The sequence below is a fragment of the Sceloporus occidentalis genome, unplaced genomic scaffold, assembly GCF_023333645.1.
Source record: "Sceloporus occidentalis isolate IW3139 unplaced genomic scaffold, rSceOcc1.0.p SCAF_10, whole genome shotgun sequence".
Classification (NCBI taxonomy): domain Eukaryota; kingdom Metazoa; phylum Chordata; class Lepidosauria; order Squamata; family Phrynosomatidae; genus Sceloporus; species Sceloporus occidentalis.
This window is the reverse complement of record NW_028316990.1, coordinates 20,561,737-20,582,661: the sequence shown is the minus strand read 5'-3', so window position 1 is coordinate 20,582,661 and position 20,925 is coordinate 20,561,737. Positions and strand designations below refer to the sequence as shown.

Below are 20,925 nucleotides of genomic sequence, written 5' to 3'. Positions count from 1 at the left end.
CTGTGTGCAGCACTTAGGAAACATGGGATGCTTCAATGCAGACAGCTCTTGCCTCTTGGCTGGTCTGCTGGTGACAAGAAACCAGTGCAGACAGTGCCAACGTGGTTCCACCGGGCTTCGGATAGCAAGGCAAAAGAGACGAGGAACCCTTGGCTTCCTCACAGCTCTGAAACATGGAAGGACCTTCGATGGAAGTACAGACTTAGCCCTCCATGTCTGCGGCTTTGACTTGTGTGGATTTGAATATCTACAGATTTGATTAATATGTTCTCTCCAGGGATATCTAAGCCCTCCAGCACGACTCTATGTCAACTTCTGCAAAAGTCATGATGGAAGACCTAGAGATTCCTCTCTAGGCATTTGTAGGTCCTCCAGCATAATTTCATGGTCAACGCCTGGCAGATCCTGACCACAGAACTGCCTTGGAGGAGAATCTGGGACCCCCTTATTCTAGCTAATGCTAGCAAAACTTGAAAACCTAAGACCCATGTGCCATATCCTCTTGCTGCCACCATCTTTTAAGTCCAAGGCGAGGAACACACCCCAAAGACCCCGATCGGTAAAAGAGGGCAGGACCTAACGTGGGTTGAAATTTTTGTAGAGATGTCGAAATCATGCAGAAAATCTATGATCTATAATCTCCGTGTGGAAAAAATGACAAAATAGGGACTCATTGCAACATATGCCTCTCACCTCCAGAGTTTTTTCCTGTTTTGATTTTTGCAAACCTATATATATATATATATATGTGCCATATCCTTGAGGGAGATTAATGCTCTGTGTGGGACATTGCAGGATACGGATGCCCCTTAATGCTGCAAAACTTGCCGTTCCATTTCAAGAATAAAGTGGCTTTTCAGCAAACAAGATAAAAATCAGCAGAGTTACTTCCTACAAAAGGGATTTTCAGCTGAAGACGCCGGTTTAAAAGTTAAGTAACACGAGGACAGAAACCAGATCCCCATAGACAGAAACCCAAAGCAGGTGGATATTTTGTGGGCCTAAGGATCAGGATTAAAAGGAGGAAGATACAAAGGGAAAAATAATATTGAACAAAACTCACTCTGAAGCATGAATTTAACAAGTGTGTAATGCCATGACTTGCAAAATACACATAAACACTCAGGAAGGGTAATAAATGATACAAGCTCTATATATGATACAGTAAATGTGATACATAACAGTTGGAGACCTATTAAAGCAGAACACTATAAATTTATAACTCTATAAAATGTGTCATAAAAAAAAGCTTCTACAAATTCTAAAGGACAGGCCTTTCGGTCCATCCGCAAACTGGCTTGAACCGTATAGGTATCAAAGTCCATACAAGGAGGCTGGATGTGCAAATAAAAGTTGCAAACCGAAAACTGGCTGTATATCACAACTTGGGAACAACACAGTTAGAGCCAGCCATTTTGGATTGTGGACCTGACAAAGCAGAAACTTTAAACTTGTGCCAATTTCCCTTTCCCAAATCATCCCAACTCCGGTTCTTAAATAATGTGTCCGAAGCTTATTTTCAAAGTGGTATTTGTTGCCGTGTGCCTTCAAGTCAATTCCAACTTATGGCAACCCCAGAGGACAGGCTCAGAATTCAAAATGACCTTAAGAGATTAGAGAGTTGGGCCAAAACTAACAAATGAATTCCAGCAGAAGAAATGTAAGGCACTACACTTAGGCAGAAAAAAATGAAATGCACAGATATAGGATGGGGGACACCTGGCTTGATAACAACAGTGTATGTTAAAAGGATCTGGGAATCCTAGTAGACCACAAGCTGACCGTAAGTCCACAGTGTGATGCAGCAGCTAAAAAGGCCAATGTGATTCTAGGCTGCATCAATAGAAGTATAGTATAGATCAAAGGAAGTCATAGCGCCACTCTATTCTGCTTTGCTTAAACCTCACTTGGAATATTGTGTCCAATTTTGGGCACCACAATTCAATCAAAAAGGATGTTGAGAAGCTGGAGCATGTCCAGAGAAGGGCAACCAAAATGGTGAAGGGTCTGGAAACCATGAAGCCCTATGAGGAGAGACTTAGGGAGCTGGGTATGTTTAGCCTGAGGAAGAGAAAGTTAAGAAGGGATATGATAGCCCTGTTTAAATATTTGAAGGGGTGTTATGTTGAGGATGGAGACTTCAAGTCAGCCCTTACTTAGGGCAATCCTCTCCTAAGGTTTCCTTGGTAGGATTTCTTCAGTGGAGGTTGCCATTGCCTTCCTCTGAAGCTGAGAAAGTGCGACTTGCCCAATGGTTCCCATGATGGAACAGGAAATTGAACCTTGGTCTCCCAGTCTAGCACTGAAACCACCACACTTGTTCTGTGAACCAATCTTAGCCCCATAAAATAAAGTCCAACAGTATCATGCACAAGGTTAAAACTCAGATTATGAGAGGGCACTAAATAAAATAGTCACAATTAGATTTTCGAATAATGCATGTTTTGGAGTGCAAAGGGATCTTGCGGCACCTTTGAGACTAACTGTGCAAAAGAAGTTGTAGCATAAGCCGTCACAGCCTTGGTCTGCTTCCTCTGATGCAGGTTTTGAGGGTTACTCTATGGATCTTCTTCAACCCTAAGACAATTTTAATTTCTCAGCATGATTCAAGCCACCCCAGACTCCTGGCAAAGACCAGGAGCCGTCTCAATTTTCACAAGGCATCTCCCCACAGTTTCAACTCCATTTGGGTGGCATGAGATTATATTTGACAGAGAAAGCCAAATGTAAGCAGTAAATGCTTCCTAAATTTATGGAGGGCTAAGTGTAATTTTTGCTGGATAAAATCAAGACGTTGGGTGGAGCAAGGTGTTTAGCACTCAGGTTATGCAAAGATGCAGAACAAGGAACAACTAAAAGAGCCCATGCCCATTCAAAATAACTTTAATACATACTTAAGTCGACCTAAATCTGAAACTAGTTTAGCTAGGTGATAATCACAGTATGCGAAAAGGTAGGACTAGATGCTCGGCTTAGATGTGGGTCCACAGTCCGAAATTCAGAAACGGGGTTCATTTTTTTTTTTTTGGCTGTAGAAAGATAGCACCAACTTGAACAGAGCTGCACTGCAGAATTAAAATATGTTTCTCTGTGTCTCCGACTGATGCAGTGACCAGGGATGGCATCTCTCCTCTAGATGCCTGTCTGGACTCGGTAATGGGCTGGATGAGGGAAAACAGACTCAGCTTGAATCCAGAGAAAACGGAAGGGCTTGTGATAGGCTCCCCCGGCCCGGGGTTGGATGTTTGTCCACTTGTCCTGAATGGGGTCACGCTCCCCTTGAAGGACACCGTTTGCAGCTTGGGGGTCCTCCTGGACTCGTCGCTCCACCTAACATCTCAGATGGATGCGACGGTCAGGAGCACCTGTTATCAACTTCGGTTGATATGCCAGCTGCGACCCTTCCTGGGCCGGGGGGACCTTGAAACAGTGGTACATGCTCTGGTAACCTCTCATTTGGATTTCTGTAATGCACTTTACATGGGGCAACCCTTGTACCAAACTCAGAAGCTGCAATTGGTTCAGAATATGGCAGCAAGACTGGTCACTGAATCTTCCAGGGCTAGCCATATAACACCGGTACTTAAAGATCTACATTGGCTGCCTATCCGCTTCCGGGCGCAAAACAAGGTGTTGGTTATTACCTATAAAGCCCTAAATGGTTTGGGCCCAGGATACTTGGAGGACCACCTCTCTCCATATAATCTGCCCCGCGCTCTCAGTTCGGCCGTGAAGCAACTCTTGAGAGTTCCAGACTCGAGATACGCCACGACAACACAGAGGGCCTTATCTACCTCGGCCCCATAGCTCTGGAACTCGCTTCCTGGTGAGCTCCGCTCGGCCGCCTCTCTTGCCCAGTTTAAGAAGGAGTTAAAAACTTACCTGTTTCATCAGGCTTTTCCTTAGCTGTTCCCCGGTGTAGCCCTCCCTCTCCCTCACTGTTACTGTTTTTGCTGACGTATTACGAGCTAGCTAGATACTGTTAATATGTACAGTATTTGCTATTGTAAATTTTTCCTGTTTTTATCGTGTTTTATCTTGTATTGTATGTTGTATGCTGCATTGGCATGCTTATGTAACCCGCCTTGATCACTAGCAAGGCGGGCTATAAATAAATATTTTATCATTTATTTATTTAAAATGGTGCCAAACTGGATTATTCTTGCAGTGTGGATGCAGCCCTTGCTTCCCTGCAATCTTCTCATGGGATTCTTTGATATGTCATCAATGAAGTGCCTTGCTGTTCATGTGCGTTCAGGAAGACTTATGCGTAATTGACTTATTAAGTCTTCCTAGAAAATTAAAATTCTGCTTCGCACCTAATTATGTGCCGCATAAACACTTAACACCTCTGTGTTATCAAATCGCTGTCAATCCCGTTATAATTAGTTCCAGCCCTGTTTAATAAGTTTCGCCTCCGTAAGGGCTGCAATCCCTTAAGTGCGTTTCTACACCAACGCCAGGGCTGTCTTGCCCACTTAGCATAGCATCTGATAAAATAATTGCGGGTTGTGCACTTCTGCGCAATGCCAGGGACAGAATCATCCCGAAAAACAGCGTTTGTCAGCCATAAAACTAGACCCACTTTGACTTGCATTAGCCAGCTAAGAAAGATATGCAGACGACACTGTAATGCTAGTAGAAGACATTGCAGACTTGGAACAATTACTCAGGAAGGCCAAAGACGAAAGTGCAAAGGCAGACTTAATGCCGAATATAAGGAAAAGCAGCAAATAGTAATGACCACGGAAGAAATACATAAACTCAACCTAAGCAATGAAGAAATTGAAATGCTGTATATACCTGACTATAAGTCGACCACATGTATAAGTCAAGGGCAGGTTTGGGGGCCAAAATTATGGATTTTGATATAACCCACAGATAAGTCGAGGGCGAAACTAAGCAGCATGCAACAAAAGATGTAAAGGATGAAAAGGGAAAGAAAGAATAATGACGATGTTGGAATCACAGGCCTACAGCCTCTGACTGTGCAAATGTCAATGGATTTAGGCTGTGCTTACGATGTCGTAGTTCAAAGGTATAATTTCAGTTTTGCTAATTGTTTATGTCACAACTTGCCATTATGTTCAGTGATACATGGGAACTGACAAGTACTAGTACAAAAAAAAACACATTACTAAGCGTTCTGTATTGTTGAGTCAGTGTGGTGTGGTTTGAGCATTGGATTATGACTCTGGAGACCAGTGTTCAAATCCTCGTTCGGCCATGGAAAACCCACTGGGTGCCCTTGGGCAAGTCACGCTTTCTCAGCCTCACAGGATGGCAATGGCAACCCCCCTCCGAAGAAACATGCCAAGAAGACCCCACAATCGGTTCACCTTAGGGTTGCGATAAATCGGAGACAATTTGAAGGCACGCGACGACAACAAATGACAAATGGTGTGATTGTTGGAGAAGATCAACGCAAGGGGTGACACCTTCCTGCACCAAGTGATGCCAACCCTAGTGATGCCAGGGTTGTAAGGTTGCAAGAAAAACCTCTTCCGCTCCCAAACAAATCATTTTTAAAAAATGAATGCAAGCCAATGTCTTTTTGCTACTGGGAAGTGTCAAGATTTTGTTGTCCAATTGTGCCCTTTATGTCAAAGTGCAGATTCTCCAGAAGGGCTTGGAGTCCACAGAATTGGGCAACCAACCTGCTGAAGTCATGGGATGAGTATGCAGAGAACAGAGGTTGCTTTGGGAAACGGTGTCTCTTGCATCATTCCTATAGAGTGAAGCTCACCAAAGGAAGCCTTGGGTTGGCCTGACGCTCCCAGGGAGCTCTTTCTTGCCGCAAAAAGCCACTCCTGCCCTCTGATTCAGATCCTAAATTCTCAGCACAGAGGCTCAGGTTCGGGGCAGAGATGGAAAGAATGTTTAAATGTTTAAAATTATTTGAAAAGTGGTGGAAAAACAGGTTTCTTGAGTGTCACCCTCGCCAGGGGAATCCTGGGATGGGTAAGACTTTCCGGAGTTGGAGAGCAATTCTGGGCAAAATAACGCATGCGGGGATTTGGTGCACAAAATGGTATTTAAAATGATCTTTTAAATATATTATATTTAATATTATATATGATATTTACCCTCAGGTAAGGACAAGGGTGCAAAGTCATGGGTTTTTATTGGCAAGGTTTGTTCAGGGGAGGTTTGCTATTGCCTTCTCCTGAGGCTGAGAGTGTGTGACTTGCCCAAGGTTATCCAGTGGGTTTCATAGCTAGTTGGGAATTGAACCCTGGTCTCCACAGTCCAGCACTCAAATCACTACGACGCGCTGGAAATCTTTAATGAAGAAATGGAATAAGTATAAAAATAAAATTTAAAATACCACAATGGACATCTGCCTCAGAAGCATTTTTGAAAGAGAACAATAGATGAAGGTTTGCTAAAATATAAAGATTTATTACTATGGCAAGAAACCAAATCAAAACCAAGAGAAGACTTGAAGGCTCAGGGAGTGAACTGTCAAAGGTTCAACTACATGAAAGAATGAAGATAGAATCATAGAATCATAGAATCATAGAATCATAGAGTTGGAAGAGACCACTAGGGCCATCCAGTCCAACCCCCTGCCATGCAGGAAATCCAATTCAAAGCATCCCTGACAGATGGCCATCCAGCCTCTGTTTAAAGACCTCCAAGGAAGGAGACTCTATCACCCTCCGAGGGAGTGCATTCCACTGTCGAACAGCCCTTACTGTCAGGAAGTTCCTCCTAATGTTCAGGTGGAATCTCTTTTCCTGTAGCTTGCATCCATTGTTCCGGGTCCTGTTCTCTGGAGCAGCAGAGAACAAGCTTGCTCCCTCTTCAATATGACATCCTTTCAAATATTTAAACAGGGCTATCATATCACCTCTTAACCTTCTTTTCTCCAGGCTAAACATCCCCAGCTCCCTAAGTCGTTCCTCATAGGGCATGGTTTCCAGACCCTTCACCATTTTTGTCGCCCTCCTTTGGACACGCTCCAGTTTCTCAATGTCCTTTCTGAATTGTGGTGCCCAGAACTGGACACAATATTCTAGGTGGGGCCTGACCAGAGCAGAATACAGTGGCACTATTACTTCTCTTGATCTAGTCACTATACTTCTATTGATGCAGCCTAAAATAGCATTGGCCTTTTTAGCTGCCGCATCACACTGTTGACTCATGTTCAACTTGTGGTCTACTTGGACTCCTAGATCCCTTTCACACGTAGTTTCATTCAGCCAGGTGTCACCCATCCTATATTTGTGCATTTTATTTTTCCACCCTAAGTGCAATACCGTACATTTCTCTGTGTTGAATTTCATTTTGTTAGCTTTGGCCCAGCTTTCTAGTCTATTCAGGTCATTTTGAATCTTGATCCTGTCCTCTGGGGTATTAGCTATTCCTCCTAATTTGGTGTCATCTGCAAATTTGATAAGTATGCTCCCAATTCTGTCATCCAGGTCATTGATAAAGATGTTGAATAGCCCTGGGCCCAGGACAGAGCCCTGTGGGACCCCACTGGTCACTTCTCTCCAGGATGAAAAGGAGCCATTGTTGAGCACCCTTTGGGTTCGGCCGGTCAACCAATTACAGATCCATTTAACAGTTCCTTTGTCTAGCCCACATTTTACAAGCTTGTTTGCAAGTATGTCATGGGAAACCTTGTCAAAGGCCTTACTGAAATCAAGATATACTATATCCACAGCATTCCCTTCATCTACCAAGCTGGTAATTTTATCAAAGAAAGAGATTAGGTTTGTCTGGCATGACTTGTTTCTCTGAAACCCATGTTGACTTTTTGTGATTATGGCATTGCCTTCTAGATGTTCACAGACTCTCTGTTTAATGATCTGCTCCAGAATCTTTCCTGGTATTGATGTCAGACTAACTGGACGATAATTGTTGGGATCCTCTTTTTTCCCCTTTTTGAAGATGGGGACAACATTTGCCCTTCTCCAGTCTGCTGGGATCTCTCCTGTTCTCCAGGAGTTTTCAAAGATTATTGCCAATGGCTCCGATATTACATTTGCCAGTTCTTTTAATACCCTTGGATGGAGTTCATCTGGTCCCGGAGACTTAAATTCATTTAGATTAACAAGGTGTTCCTCTACTATCTCTTTACTTATTCTGTGCTTAAATTCCCCTATTCTGTCCTCTGCTCCATTATCCTCAGGTTGAGCACCCTTTGCCTTTTCTGAGAAGACTGAGGCAAAGAAGGTGTTGAGTAATTCTGCCTTTTCTCTGTCTTCTGTTAGCATTTTGCCATCTTCTTCACGCAGTGACCCTACCGTTTCCTTCTTCTTCCTTTTGCTGCGGACATATCCAAAAAAGCCCTTTTTATTGTTCTTAACCTCTCTAGGTTAAAAGTGAATCCCGCAATGGATCCTGTGCTCCACTGATCTCTATCTAAAGAAGAGCATACATTTTAAAATGGGTTTCTTTCATAAACCATATTTTACCTTCCTTCCTCCTCCCCTAGCAGGAAATTCTCATTTTAAAACATGCAAACTTTCTTTCTTTCGATCCGCTTGCTCTCCCAATTCCTGTTTTGCAACCTTGATCCAGACTCTGTTAAAGGTGTATCAGGCCGTAATCCTCTGCCCCCACTCCCTTTGACATGCGCCCACTCATTTAGCAATTGGGCGAAGTTGCCCCACATTTTTCCTTTCATCCCTCCCCGCCCCATATTTCAGCACTGGGTTCCTTTATGAGACTGTGAGCAAGTGATCGTATCATCGAAAATGATTGGGACACCTCTTGGGTTTATTGCTCAGCTCCAGCAAAATGCACCTGGCTCTCTGAACAAATCTTGGCAAGAAATTCAATAGGATCAGACCGTTAATCTCACTGAAGTTCTAAGCCTGAAAATGAGTCCACACTTGAAAGTTTTTTGTATTCATTGAATACAAGAGTGAATGCATATATATTTCAATGACCTCTCCAGATCCCCTAACCCCCTTAATCTGGCCTTGGCTGCTGACCATAAGGTGACTTTAAAACCCAAATTATAAACCAAGGCAGTCCAATTGTGCAGAAGGCAAAAGTATCTCTAAGGCATGCACCCTCAGGTAAGAATAAGGGTGTCTATATCAGGCACAACAATGCAAAGTCTGGATTGGAATCCACTTGGTGCATGCAGAAATGGTTGAACATTTTTCTTCTCAAGTCTCCTCCTTTGGAGGTTTTTAAACAGAGGCTGGTTGGCCATCTGTCAGGAGTGTTTTGTGTCTTCTTAAATGACAGAATGGGGTTGGATTGGGTGGCTCTTGAGGTCTCTTCCAAATCTGGGGGGTCACTCAAATGTTGTTTTTAGCATGATGGTGTGAATCATCTCACTTACGCATTCCAGGTTTGCGCGGAACCGCATCAATGCGCATCTCTGCAAGTTTGCTTGCTCAGGCCCATTCACACTATGAAAATAATCTGGGATGGATCTTGAATGTCCTGAATGCACTCAATGCACTTTTGGGAGGTGTTGGCAAACCCCCCACTTCACCCAATATATTCGATACCATTTTTTCCGACATGTTTTCCTGAAAGCTCTGCACCGTCGGCAGTGTGAATAAGCTTCTGAATCAATTCGGATGGCTCCGTATAGTTCAAGGGAATGGAGGTGGATCCATTTTATCCCGAAACAATGGCATGTGTGAATAACACAATGACTCAAAGAGATTCGTGAACCCAAAACAAAATGGGAACGACAAACCTGACATGCATCAGCCTGGCAATCGGCATCTCCTTGGGACAAAAAAATTACTTTGAATGCCTCCTCAAACATTCAAGCATTCGAATTAAAGATGGAGTCGACAACGCAAATGCATTTGCAACACATTCAGGGCATACAGAGTTTTATTTGAACAATGGAGATTCAACCTGGATTAATCCTTGATTATTTTTACAGAGTGATTCTATGAGGAGCAAAAGTATTCAACCCAAGGTTGTGGAAGTGATGCTGCACATGTGGTGCCACCGTACGTGTAAATGCACATGTGCATTTGGGTGTGCAATGATGCCATCTGATACCAAGGTTGCACAGCATGATCCATAAGGAGGTCTACATGCAAAGATGTAAGCGACAACAACCCAGATGCATCATGTGTTTTCTGCTCACACTGGAACACTGCTACAGCCCACCTTCAAGAGAGAGAGGCGCATGAGTAAGAAAGGACATCTCCTCTTTCTCAGAATATACCTATGCCAGCCTTTGCGCACAGCACTTTCAAGGAGGAAAGCCTGCAACACTTCCACGCATGAAAATAAAGACACACCTCAAACTGTACCTGCTCCGAAAAAGGGTGGCAATGCTTCTTCAATTACAGGTTATGAGTTATGTCTCCTAATCTAATTAAGATACATCATCCTTCATTAAAACACTTCCAGCAATTTGTTACTTAGGTTTATTACTGTCGTGTATCTTCAAGTTGTTTATGATTTATGGCGATCCTATGGTTTAAGATTTATGGGGACCTATGATGGGGTTTTCTTGGAAAGGTTTATTCAGAGGAGGTTTAGCATTGCCATCCTCTAAGGCTGAGAGAGTGTGACTTGCCCAAGGTCGCCCAGTGGGTTTCCATGACCAAGCCAGGATTCAAACCCTGATCTCCTGGTGTCCAACACTCAAACCACTACACAACGCTGGCTCTCTATATGTTGTTTGGATAGGGATACGTTGTTTGGAAAGCATGAAGCCCTGGCATTTATAGTGGTGTCAAACCAGATTATTTCTGCAGTGTGGATGCAGCCATTGCTGCAAACAGGCAGAATGCAGTTGCAATAAACAAAATAACCTCCGCTTATGCTCACCTAAATATCGTCACTTTGCTCCTCTTTAACATAGCTTTTTCCTTTGCAAGAACCCAAGTGTTCCCAGCCTAGTTCAAGATAGACAAGAACCAAAAAACAAACAAACTGCTAGATCTTGTTTTGTTTTCATTTATTTTATTGTTTTCACTGTCATTTCTTTTCTCCCAGCAGCGCATATCCTGAAACCATTCCCACCCAAAGGTTAATCCCATTATGCAGAACACTCCCTGCATTGTATCTTAAAAACTCATACAAAATTAATCCATCTTTGCTTCCATAAGAGTGTGCCTGTGAGACTGTGGCTGCATCCACACTGCAGAAGTAACCCAGTTTGACACCAGTTTGACACCAGTATGGCTCAATGCTATGGGATCCTGGGATTCATAGTTTGTTGTGGCACAGAGCTCTCTGACAGAGAAAGCTAAATGTCTCACAAAATTACAAATCCTACAATTCCATAGCATTGAGCCATGACAGTTAAAAGTGGCACTAAACTGGATTATTTCTGCAGCCTTTGTGAGAATAGGATAAGAAAGAAGTATTGTGAAAACACAGGAGTGTTTTCCTGGAATAGACCCATCCATTCTTTCTTGCTCTTCGGTTCTTTTGTTTTCTGCTCCACCGGTTTCCTTGCTTCCCAAAAAAGGCTCAAAGTTACACAATGGTCGCATGGGTGGAGTGGAACGGCCCAGGTTTCATCCGGGATCCCACAAAGCCAACCGGGAAAGAGTGGGGTGCGACACACTTGTCGGTTAAGACAAGGTGCAAAGGTTCGAGATGAAGGACTGAGACTGAGATTGAAAAGGGCAATTGCGGCGCTGACAAAACTAAAAAAGGAAAAAGAGGTGGTGTGGAGGCAACCACTTGTTTGCAAAAGCCCTGGTCCACACCCGCCTGTGCCCAACGGCATGTGGTCGCTGCCAGGAATCTTATCTAAAAATGAAACAGCAACAGCCAGAATGCAGCTGAGCAAGTAGGGCCAGGATGGGCACCAACCATGACAAGCCATAGGAAGAGGCAGCCGTCGCAAATTGCAAGTTTCCTCCTGACTCCCAGGAAATAGCAGCAGCAACAGACCAAGCCTAGACTAAGGAGTAGCTGAGGTTTCCAGTGGTTTCTCGAAATGCCCTGGACTCCTGGGTGGATCGCAGCAACTCCCATCTCATCAGCCGGATGTGGCTTCTGAGGCCGTTTTTATCTGGCCCTGGTTTCCTGATCTGGGGTGTAGCCACACTGCAGAAACAACACAGTTTGACATCACTTTAAGTGTCATGACTTTATCTTGGGCAGTCCTGAGAGAGGTAGTCATCCTGGTGTCTCACCAAACTACCAGAGATCCCACCTAAACATTTGGAGGAACTTCCTGGCAGTAAGAGCTGTTTGACAGTGGAAGAATGCTCCCTTGGAGTTAGTGGAGTCTCCTTCTTTGGAGGTCTTTAAACAGAGGCTGGATGGCCATCTCTTGACTGAGAGTTCCTGCATGGCAGGTGATTGGACTGGACGGCCCTTGGGGTCCCTTCCAACTCTATCATTCTATGAGCTGGAGGACCTACAAACATCTAGAGAAGTGTTTTCTCTAGGAACTGTTCGGTCTTCCAGTGTGACTCCAGCTCCCAAAACTACAATTACAAAACCACAACTCAATATCTTCCAAAACTACCGTTCCTAGATTTCCATAGCATTGAGCCACAGCAGTTAAAGCAGCATCAAACTGCATTATTTCTGCAATGCAAAGCCAGCGATGAACTGTGCATTACATAATATACTATACTATTTCATAATATACTATACTAATATAATTATATTATAGTATTATAACAACCACAGACCTGCGTAGACACTTTAGGAATCACAAGTCTGCAAGTCTGAGCAACTAATGGCTAAACATCTGAAACCAGGACATCCCAAGCCTCTCCAATTTGCCCCTGTTTGGAACTGAGATTCCCCTCTTTCAAGCATTTCAGACACAAAGATAAATTTCTACACGTGGCTTTTAAATCGCAATTAGACCTGGAAAAAAGTGGCTTTGGTGATACCTATCGCACATCGTCGTCTCCGATTAATAGCCGCCGTGTCCTCCAAGTACAGTTGGGTTGTCCCTTTTCATTAATGGGGGAAACCCATCAATGAACACCCAATCGCGCCAGTCCCCAAGTGCAAAACATCGCTGCAATATGCTGACAACACAAGAAACAGGTATGCAGTACAGACAGCTATAAAAAGGATGAATTTACATGAGCAATTAGCAAGGCTCTATATTAGGGAACGTAAATTGCCAATATGTCTAATAAAACAAACTATATAATTGAGAAGTGCAATTGGGGTGAGAATGGGAATCATGCGATTGTGGTGAGAATGGGAATAGAACAGCGCATAGACTTAGGAGCTGGGGAGGTTTAATGCACCCAGGAACGTGGTTGAATACATGCTGCTGTTTGTAGGGAATCCTAATAGCTTGCAAAGGAACACATTACTTTTCAAGATTCTGTCATCTAATGGCTACTTGGTCCAGTGCCTTCTTTGCCCAATCCTCTGACCATAAAATTTTTTTCTAGGGATCGTCACCCAGTAAATAAAAGGAAAAAATGCTAATGACGAGTCTCATTTTAGATGCAATCTGTACTGTACGCATTTCACATACCTGACACATGCGGCAGCCGCTTGCTATGTTACTAATTCTAGAAGATTGATTTTAGCAAAACAAAAAAACATACCAAGAGTAGATGATTGGTTGATGAAATTATCAGAGATGCTAGAAATGGATAAACTTACAGCTCTCTTGAATAAGAAAGATATAAAGCAAATTCAGGAGGAATGGTCACCGATAATTAAATTTCGTACATTGAGATGGAATTAGGGTGTAGAAGGGCAGAGATTGGGAAGTTCAGTTGGATTTGTATGCTCCAAGAGATCTTCTTGAAGGAGAGAAATTGCTATCTTTATTTTTTCCTGTTTTTATATATATATATATATATATATTCATCTATATATAAAAAAGACAAGTAGATGACATGTTGTTATAGGACCAGTTGCTGAGATGACATATGGAAGTAATGTTAGCCTGTGTGCAGTTTCACTCCTCCGATTAGGAGGAGGGCAAGATAAGGCAACTGTACAAGGTACAAATGCCAGAGGAGCAATTTGGCAAGCAGGCCTTGCGGTGCCAGTCCCTTTAGTGCCAGGCGGCATGTGCTCTGGCTCCAGGGACGCTTCTGCCATCTTGCGCTGCCGTTTTACAACCCATCAATGGTATTTCAGGGGAAAGAAAAAGAACATGTTTGTCCGGTTGGGCTCATTCCCTGGACTGGCCCAACTTGTTCTTCAAGAGGAGAGACAAGGGGAGCCGAGGGACAGGGAAGCAGAGGGCATGCCAATGACCCACCGGCCGTCAGGAGATGGGGGAGAAAGGCAGTCCCATTATGGACACGTATGTGCACACGTGCCGGACACCCTGGGTCACCAAAAAGATCCATTTCAAGGGCCCAAGAGCAAATCGTGCCCAAATCCTCCCTAGGACATTTTGGCTTCTAGGGAATATCCAGCCTTGCTTTGCTCTGAGACTCTTTGCTTTCTCTTTTGGGCAGCCCATGATATTGGTTGAATTCTACTCCAGTACAGGTCGAGTCTCCCTTATCCGAAATGCTTGGGACCTGAAGGGTTTTGGATTTTGGGGATATTCAGCCCTGATTTGCTCCCAGACCCATTGATTTCTCTTTCTGGCAGCCAATGATCTATGTCGCATTCAATGCATCAAGGAGCAAAAATGATTTGCCGTTTTTGATGAATATGTTTTCTCTAGGAAATCTCTGGGTCTTCCTGGGCAACTCTGCCAGAGGCTGACCATACCATTGCACTAAAGAACCTAGAAGTTCCTGGGGAAAGCACTTCTCTAGGAATCTCTAGGTCCTCCAGCGCAATTCTGTGATCAATATCTGGCAGATGTTGACCATAGAGTTGCGCTGGAGGACCTAGAGATTCCTAGAGAGGTGTTCTCCTAGGTAAAAATAATAGTGTTTTTTATTTGCAGTTTTTCCACATTCATGAGCATCCTTCCTCCCAAACTTCAGCGAATGTGGAAAGACCACTATATTTTCTTTAAAAAGCAATCAGCTGGAAAGCTCTCCAAGGATCAATGGAGAGAGTTTATTTTTTTCCAAGCCATGTTTTAAAATGTCTTATAATAGATTGATCCCCTGCCGCCGCACCCTGGCAACTTAGCAACGACAGACCTCTGATCTCCTTTATGGGAGAGTCCATGGGATAAAACGTCAGCGCACATCATACCACAGCAAGAGAGGTCAGACCACATCAGGGAGGAAAAAGCATGTTTCTCCATGTTTGCTCTGGCATCAAACAAAGCCATGGGCTGCTCCACCCAGAACCTGCCTTTCACCTGTGGCCCAAAAGGCATCCATTGTAAAGCAAACCACAAAGGGCCAGCCTATGCAACACACACAAGGCCATGCCCTGGGTGTGAATGTGTGTATCACACGTTCACAAACACAAGGAAAAGCAGACCCAAGAAACTGGAAATAAAACCAGCGCAAGGTGGAGGCAGGGAGAAAGAGATTGGTGTCTTTCGATGGATCGGATCCATTGGCTTTCTGTGCCACTGGTTCTTAGTGGTTAGAACACTGGAAGAAACATTAAACCAGTGGTTCCCAAACTTTGGTCCTCCAGGTGTTTTTTTGGACTTCAACTCCCAGAAGCCCCAGCCAGCTTGGTCAATGGTCAGGAATTCTGGGAAATGGAGTCCCAAACTCCAGTTTGGGATGAGTATGGATTAATCATCATCATTATCATTATTATTGTCATAATTCCATAAAACACATTTCTAATACTAATATAAATTATATATAACTATATAACAATTGACTTGAACGTAGCTTGGAAGGACTTGACACTCAAACTGAGACTTGGACTAAAAGGCTTGAAGACATCACTGCTCCCTTGGGGAAGCCGTCTTGGGTCTCATCTTGGGAGCAAGGCGGGGTAAAAATACAATACAATACAATACAATACAATATAATAAAATATTGTAAGCTGTACATTTTCTGCAGCACTTTTATTTGCAAAACCTCTTGCACTGAGTATAATCCAGAGAGGAATCAATTCCCATTGGCAACTGAAACTCCAAGCAATGTTTCTTGGATTCAGCTCCACAAAGCTGCCTGGACTCTCCTCCTTTGGGGCATGGCAAGTGAAACTGTGACAATGAGCCTTGACACTCCACAACTTGTCACTACATCGCAACATGCAACAACATTGGGTGTGCTGTTTCGACAGCCCTTTTGCACCTGAGTGTTGGACCTGAGTGACATGGATAGTGAGTCAACACACAGAGAACTGAGATTAGAACAAGATTATTACACTTCTGTTGTGAAGCGGTTCCACACTTGTGGGATACTAGTGAGGCAACCACGAACCTTAGACAATGACCCCCCCCAAAAAAAAAACACGTGTAGAAGAATTTACGGAGGGTTAGGACACTAACAAATGTTCCAAGCCATGACTTTGTTACGTCCAGCAAAGACATGCATGCCCCACTCCCATATTCATCAACCAAAGTGCTCTAAGTACCAACTCCATCTTCCTCTCCATCGACTGACCGTCACTCCATGAAGTAGACTTGAGTCAATTGCCTTGGACTTAAGTCGGATTTAAGTCACTTGGATGACCTGACTTGGCCTTGACTTGCCAAAAACGACAACCTGCCTCGACTTGAGACTTATAAGTCACCACCCTTAAAATAAATTTCCGGTTGATTTCTATTCTGGAAACCAACATGACAGAATGACAACCGCTGTTTGCTCCTTTTGGGAATCCCTCTCCAGATTAGACTCAATACACTTTTGGTTTGCATTTTCTGCGTGTGGACATCCAGGGACTTTTTGCTCCCCAAATAACCGTTTCTCCCCCGGAATGAATTTTTTCTTCCGTCTCCAAATTGCTAGCATTGCAGAAGATGAGAAACTGCGAAACCATTCAGACCCACAGGAACGCTTCGATTCTCCTTGCCCACATCCCCTGGGTCCCTTTTGCCTGTTTCATGTCTTTGGGTGCCTCAACAGTATTTCTAAATACTCTCTGTGCCTCAGGCCATATTTCGGAGGAAGGAACTGGCAAAACCGCCTCCGAGGAGGATTCCTGGCCTAAGAGCCCCCTCCGAAAACTCATGCGGTCCCCAAGGAACATATCCGCAAACACATACAAGGCACCCAATCCCATCTGATTTGGGAAGCTAAGGAGGGTCACCCCCGGTTAGGACTTGGAGGGGAGACCCGTAACAAATCCCAGGCACTGTAGGTCCTATTTCAGAGGAAGGAACAGGCAAAACCATCTCTGAAGAATCCTTGCCTGACAAACGAAATGGTAAAACGTCTGACAAAGATTTATTGCCGTCAAGGATCAGCACCATTCTGCAGACCTGACAACTGTATACAGTGAAATGCAATGAGAGGCCGTTCTAGCTAAAAGCACACAGCAAACACAACTTAAACACACACACGCATTTAAATATTCTATCACAACTATTAGTATGAATGTAAATGCATGCACACTGGTACAGTGGTTTGAGCATTAGCTTGCCCAAGAAAACCCTCTGAAACTCATGGGGTCACCATAGACGACCTGAGGGCGCATACATACAAACACACCCCAGATCCTGTCTGGTTTTTGGAAGCTAAGCAGAGTCAGCCCTGGTTAGGACTCAGACGGGAGACCAGCAACAAATCCCAGCTATTGGAGGCTCTCTTTCAGAGGAAAGGACTGGCAAAACTGCCTTTGAGGCTTCTTTGCCCCAGAAAGCCCTATAAAACTCATGAGTTGCCATAGGAGCAAGCCATACAGATACACACCCCAGATTCTATCTGAGCTTGGAAACTAAGCAAGGTCAGCCCTGGTTAGGACTTGGAGGGGAGACCAGTGATGAATCCCAGATGCTATAAGCTCTATAAAGAACTGGAAAACCCACCTTTGAGGCTTGTTTGCCGAATACAGCCCTATAAAACCCATGGGGTGGCCATAGATGACTTGAGGGCACATGTATACAAACACACCTCAGATCCCATCTGATTTTGGAGGCTAAGCAGGGTCAGCCCTGGTTCGGACTTGGACAGGAAACTGGCAACAAATCCCAGCTACTGGAGGCTCTCTTTCAGAGGAAGGGACTGGCAAAGCCACCTCTTTGCCTTAAGAAAACCCTATGAAATGCATGCACCGCACATAGAAACGCACATGCTTGCTATGGAAGTCTTAAGTGTCTTCCATGCTTGAAGTTTGGGAAATGAAGGCAAACTTCACAGAGAGGAAGGCTTCTTATTTAGAGGGGCAATGCCCTCATTTGGATGCCCAGAAGCAACTCCTTGGCACCTCCATGGAGGCAGGCAAGGAAAGTGGGCCGACTCCATGCCACTGGCAATGCCCCCAAATAATGCAAAGACCCCCCAATGCCCTTTGGGGAGCATGCAACGTTGCACCATTGGCATGTGCCAGGAGTGCCAAGGATACATTGTATTGTATTGTTATTTTTGCTTGATCCATAGGGAGAGGCGGGTTATAAATAAAATGTGTTGTTGTTGTTGTTGTTGTTGTTGTTGTTGTTGTTATTGGCAAGCCATTGGGACACCCTCAGACTGAGAGGACCACCAGAAGACCCTTTCTCTTGCTTTACCTTCCACCTCCCATGCTTTTTATGAAACCCAATGGGGAAGAATGGGTTCCTTGACCAACCATTTGACACACATTTTAAGCCCAGCCTAACTGTTTTAAGCTTCATTGCGGTTTCCCTTTTCCTTTGATGAAAGTCCTGGCTCCCTTTTTTCCAATGCCATTTCCTACTATCCCTGACTGCTTCCAAATGTCCAGCTGATCCTGTTATAAAGGCAACTGCATTTCTTCTTTCTTCCTTCCTTCTTTCCTTCTCTTTCTTTTGGTCCTGCTTTGCTCCGTGGGACCCTTTTTATGCCGTTTTAGGCAGTTTTGAGCTGGCTCTAACGGTGTTTAACGCACAGCAGCTGCATGCTTTGCCCTTCCTAATGCCCCTCTGGCCCCCTTCCTCCCAGCTGCCCCTCTTTGTACCCTCCTGCGGCCCTTCTCCTCCTGCCTTTTCTTTGCTGTGATCCGCCTGGGCTCCCTCGGCGGGGCAAGGCGGCGCAAGGGAGCCGGAGCAGAGGCTTGGGAGGGCTGCTCACCTGGCTCTTCTCTTCTTCGTGGCTGATCTCGCCGAGGAAGTGCTGCTCCAGCCATCGGCGGGCGTTGCGGGAGTGGCGGTGCGGGGGTCCCTGGAGGTCCCTGCGGACGTCCTTCCCGGCTCTGCTCCGGAGCAGCTCCTCTCCGCCGGGATGCAGCCCCACGAAGCCGCTGACGTCGTAGACCCTCCGCCCGAGCAGCACCAGGCAGCCGCCCCCCGCGCAGACCCTCTGCACCTCCCCGCGGCTCAGCATCCTCCCGGGGCTCGCCATCCTTGCCTCCCTCCCGAATGGAGCCAGGCTCCTCCTGGGCGGCCAGGGACTAGGCTGCCCCGCCAAGGAGGGACCCACCCCCGGCACCGCCCCACGGAAGAAGCACCCCCAGCCCCCGGACGCCGCCCCAGAGGCAAGGCACCCATGCAAGCTCCCACAGCTGCCAAGGGCTCTTGCATCAAGCCAAAGGCACACCAAGCAAGGCTCCAGGTGAGCTTCACCTGTGCCTTTGGAAGGAACAGCCCAGATCCAGCCAAGCAGGGCTCCCTGGATGGAGGCTAAGGTAAGGAAGGCACCAAGGGCACCAGGCAAGAAGTGCAAAGGCACCAAAGCGCAAAGCAGGGCTCCCTGGAGGGGCACCGGCCCAAGGCACCCAGGCAAGGTCTCACAGATCAAGCACAAAGCAGCAATATCTTCCATACAAGCCTCCACCTGCTTCTTCTGCAAGGAACAGCCCAGATCCAGCCAAGCAAGACTCCCTGGATGGAGGCTAAGGTAAGGCACCAAGGGCACCAGGGAAGAGCTCACAGGTGCAAAGGCACCGAAACACAGCCCCCCCACCGGAGGGGCACCAGAGCAAGGCAGCAGCAGCCAAGATCTCTCACAGGGGCAAAGGCATTTGGACCGACCCAAAGGCACCCACACATCTGGCCTGCAGGCTCCCCCGTGTCTTCTTCAGGGAACAGCCCAGATCCACCAAAGCAGGGCTCCCTTAGTGGGGACCAAGATCTCACAGGGGCAAAGGCACCTGCGCCAAGCCAAAGGCACAGAAAGCCAGGTCCCTGGATGGGGACTAGCCCAAGGCACACAAGGCACCGATGGGAGATCTCACACAGGTGCAAAGGTCTCTTGGATCAAGCCAAAGGCACCCAAAGGCTCCATGCAAGCTCCAGCTGTGTCTTCTTCGGGGAACAGCCCAGATCCAGCAAAGCAGGGGCCTCTGGATGGGGCCAAGGCAAAGGCACAGAAGGCACCAAGACAAGCTTGGGGAGTCCCACCTGCTTCTTTGTCAGTCACAAAGTAGGGGTCCTTTGGTGGGAGCAAGCCAAAGGGACCAAATGTTTCAGGCTAGCTTGAAAGGTTGCCCTGGTTCTTTCCCTAGGAATGATACATCCCACAGACAGCCAAAGGCGCAAAGCAAAGAAGGCAAGAGCCCACACAGCTGCAAAGGCATCTGGGCCAAGCCAGAAGCACAGCAGCCCAGGGGCCTGGATGGGGAGCAGCCAAAGGCCAGCTTTAAAAGGATGGGGAGCAGCTGGTTCCTTCCGTAGGGACACATCCCACCGACACAAAGCCAAGGGTCCCTTGATGGGAGAGCAGCCAAAGGCACACAAGGCCAGATGCAAGAGCTCACAGGCACAGAGGCATTTGGACCGAGCCAAAGGCACAAAGAGATCTTCCATGCAAGCTCCACCTGGGTCTTCAGCCCAAAGCCCCAAAGCAAGGGTCCCTGGATGGCGGCCGAAGAAAAGGCACCCAAGGCAGGTGGGCTCCTCCAGAGCAATGTTGTGGAAAAGAAAATCAATTTGGAGGTGTCCATTCGATTTCGTTTCTGGTCAGCGTTCCAACATTTCAGCACCAACGTAGCCGACTGCGTCTGCATTGCCAAACCCAATGGGTTTCCCAGGGAGAGCTCTAGTTCCTCTGAAATTATTTTTAGCTGAGATTCACCGATCCGGCAAAACCAGGCCAT

General features: G+C 45.7%; 1 protein-coding gene across 1 annotated transcript in view; it reads right to left on the bottom strand.

The window, feature by feature from the left end:
- The window catches only part of FA2H (fatty acid 2-hydroxylase), a 31,753-nt gene extending 12,521 nt beyond the window's left edge, over positions 1–19,232 (bottom strand). The window contains exon 1 of the mRNA XM_089540826.1: positions 18,963–19,232. Within this exon, the coding sequence (XP_089396952.1) occupies positions 18,963–19,232 (270 nt within the window). The remainder of the gene's footprint in view (positions 1–18,962) is intronic.
- Positions 19,233–20,925: the final 1,693 nt, after the last annotated feature.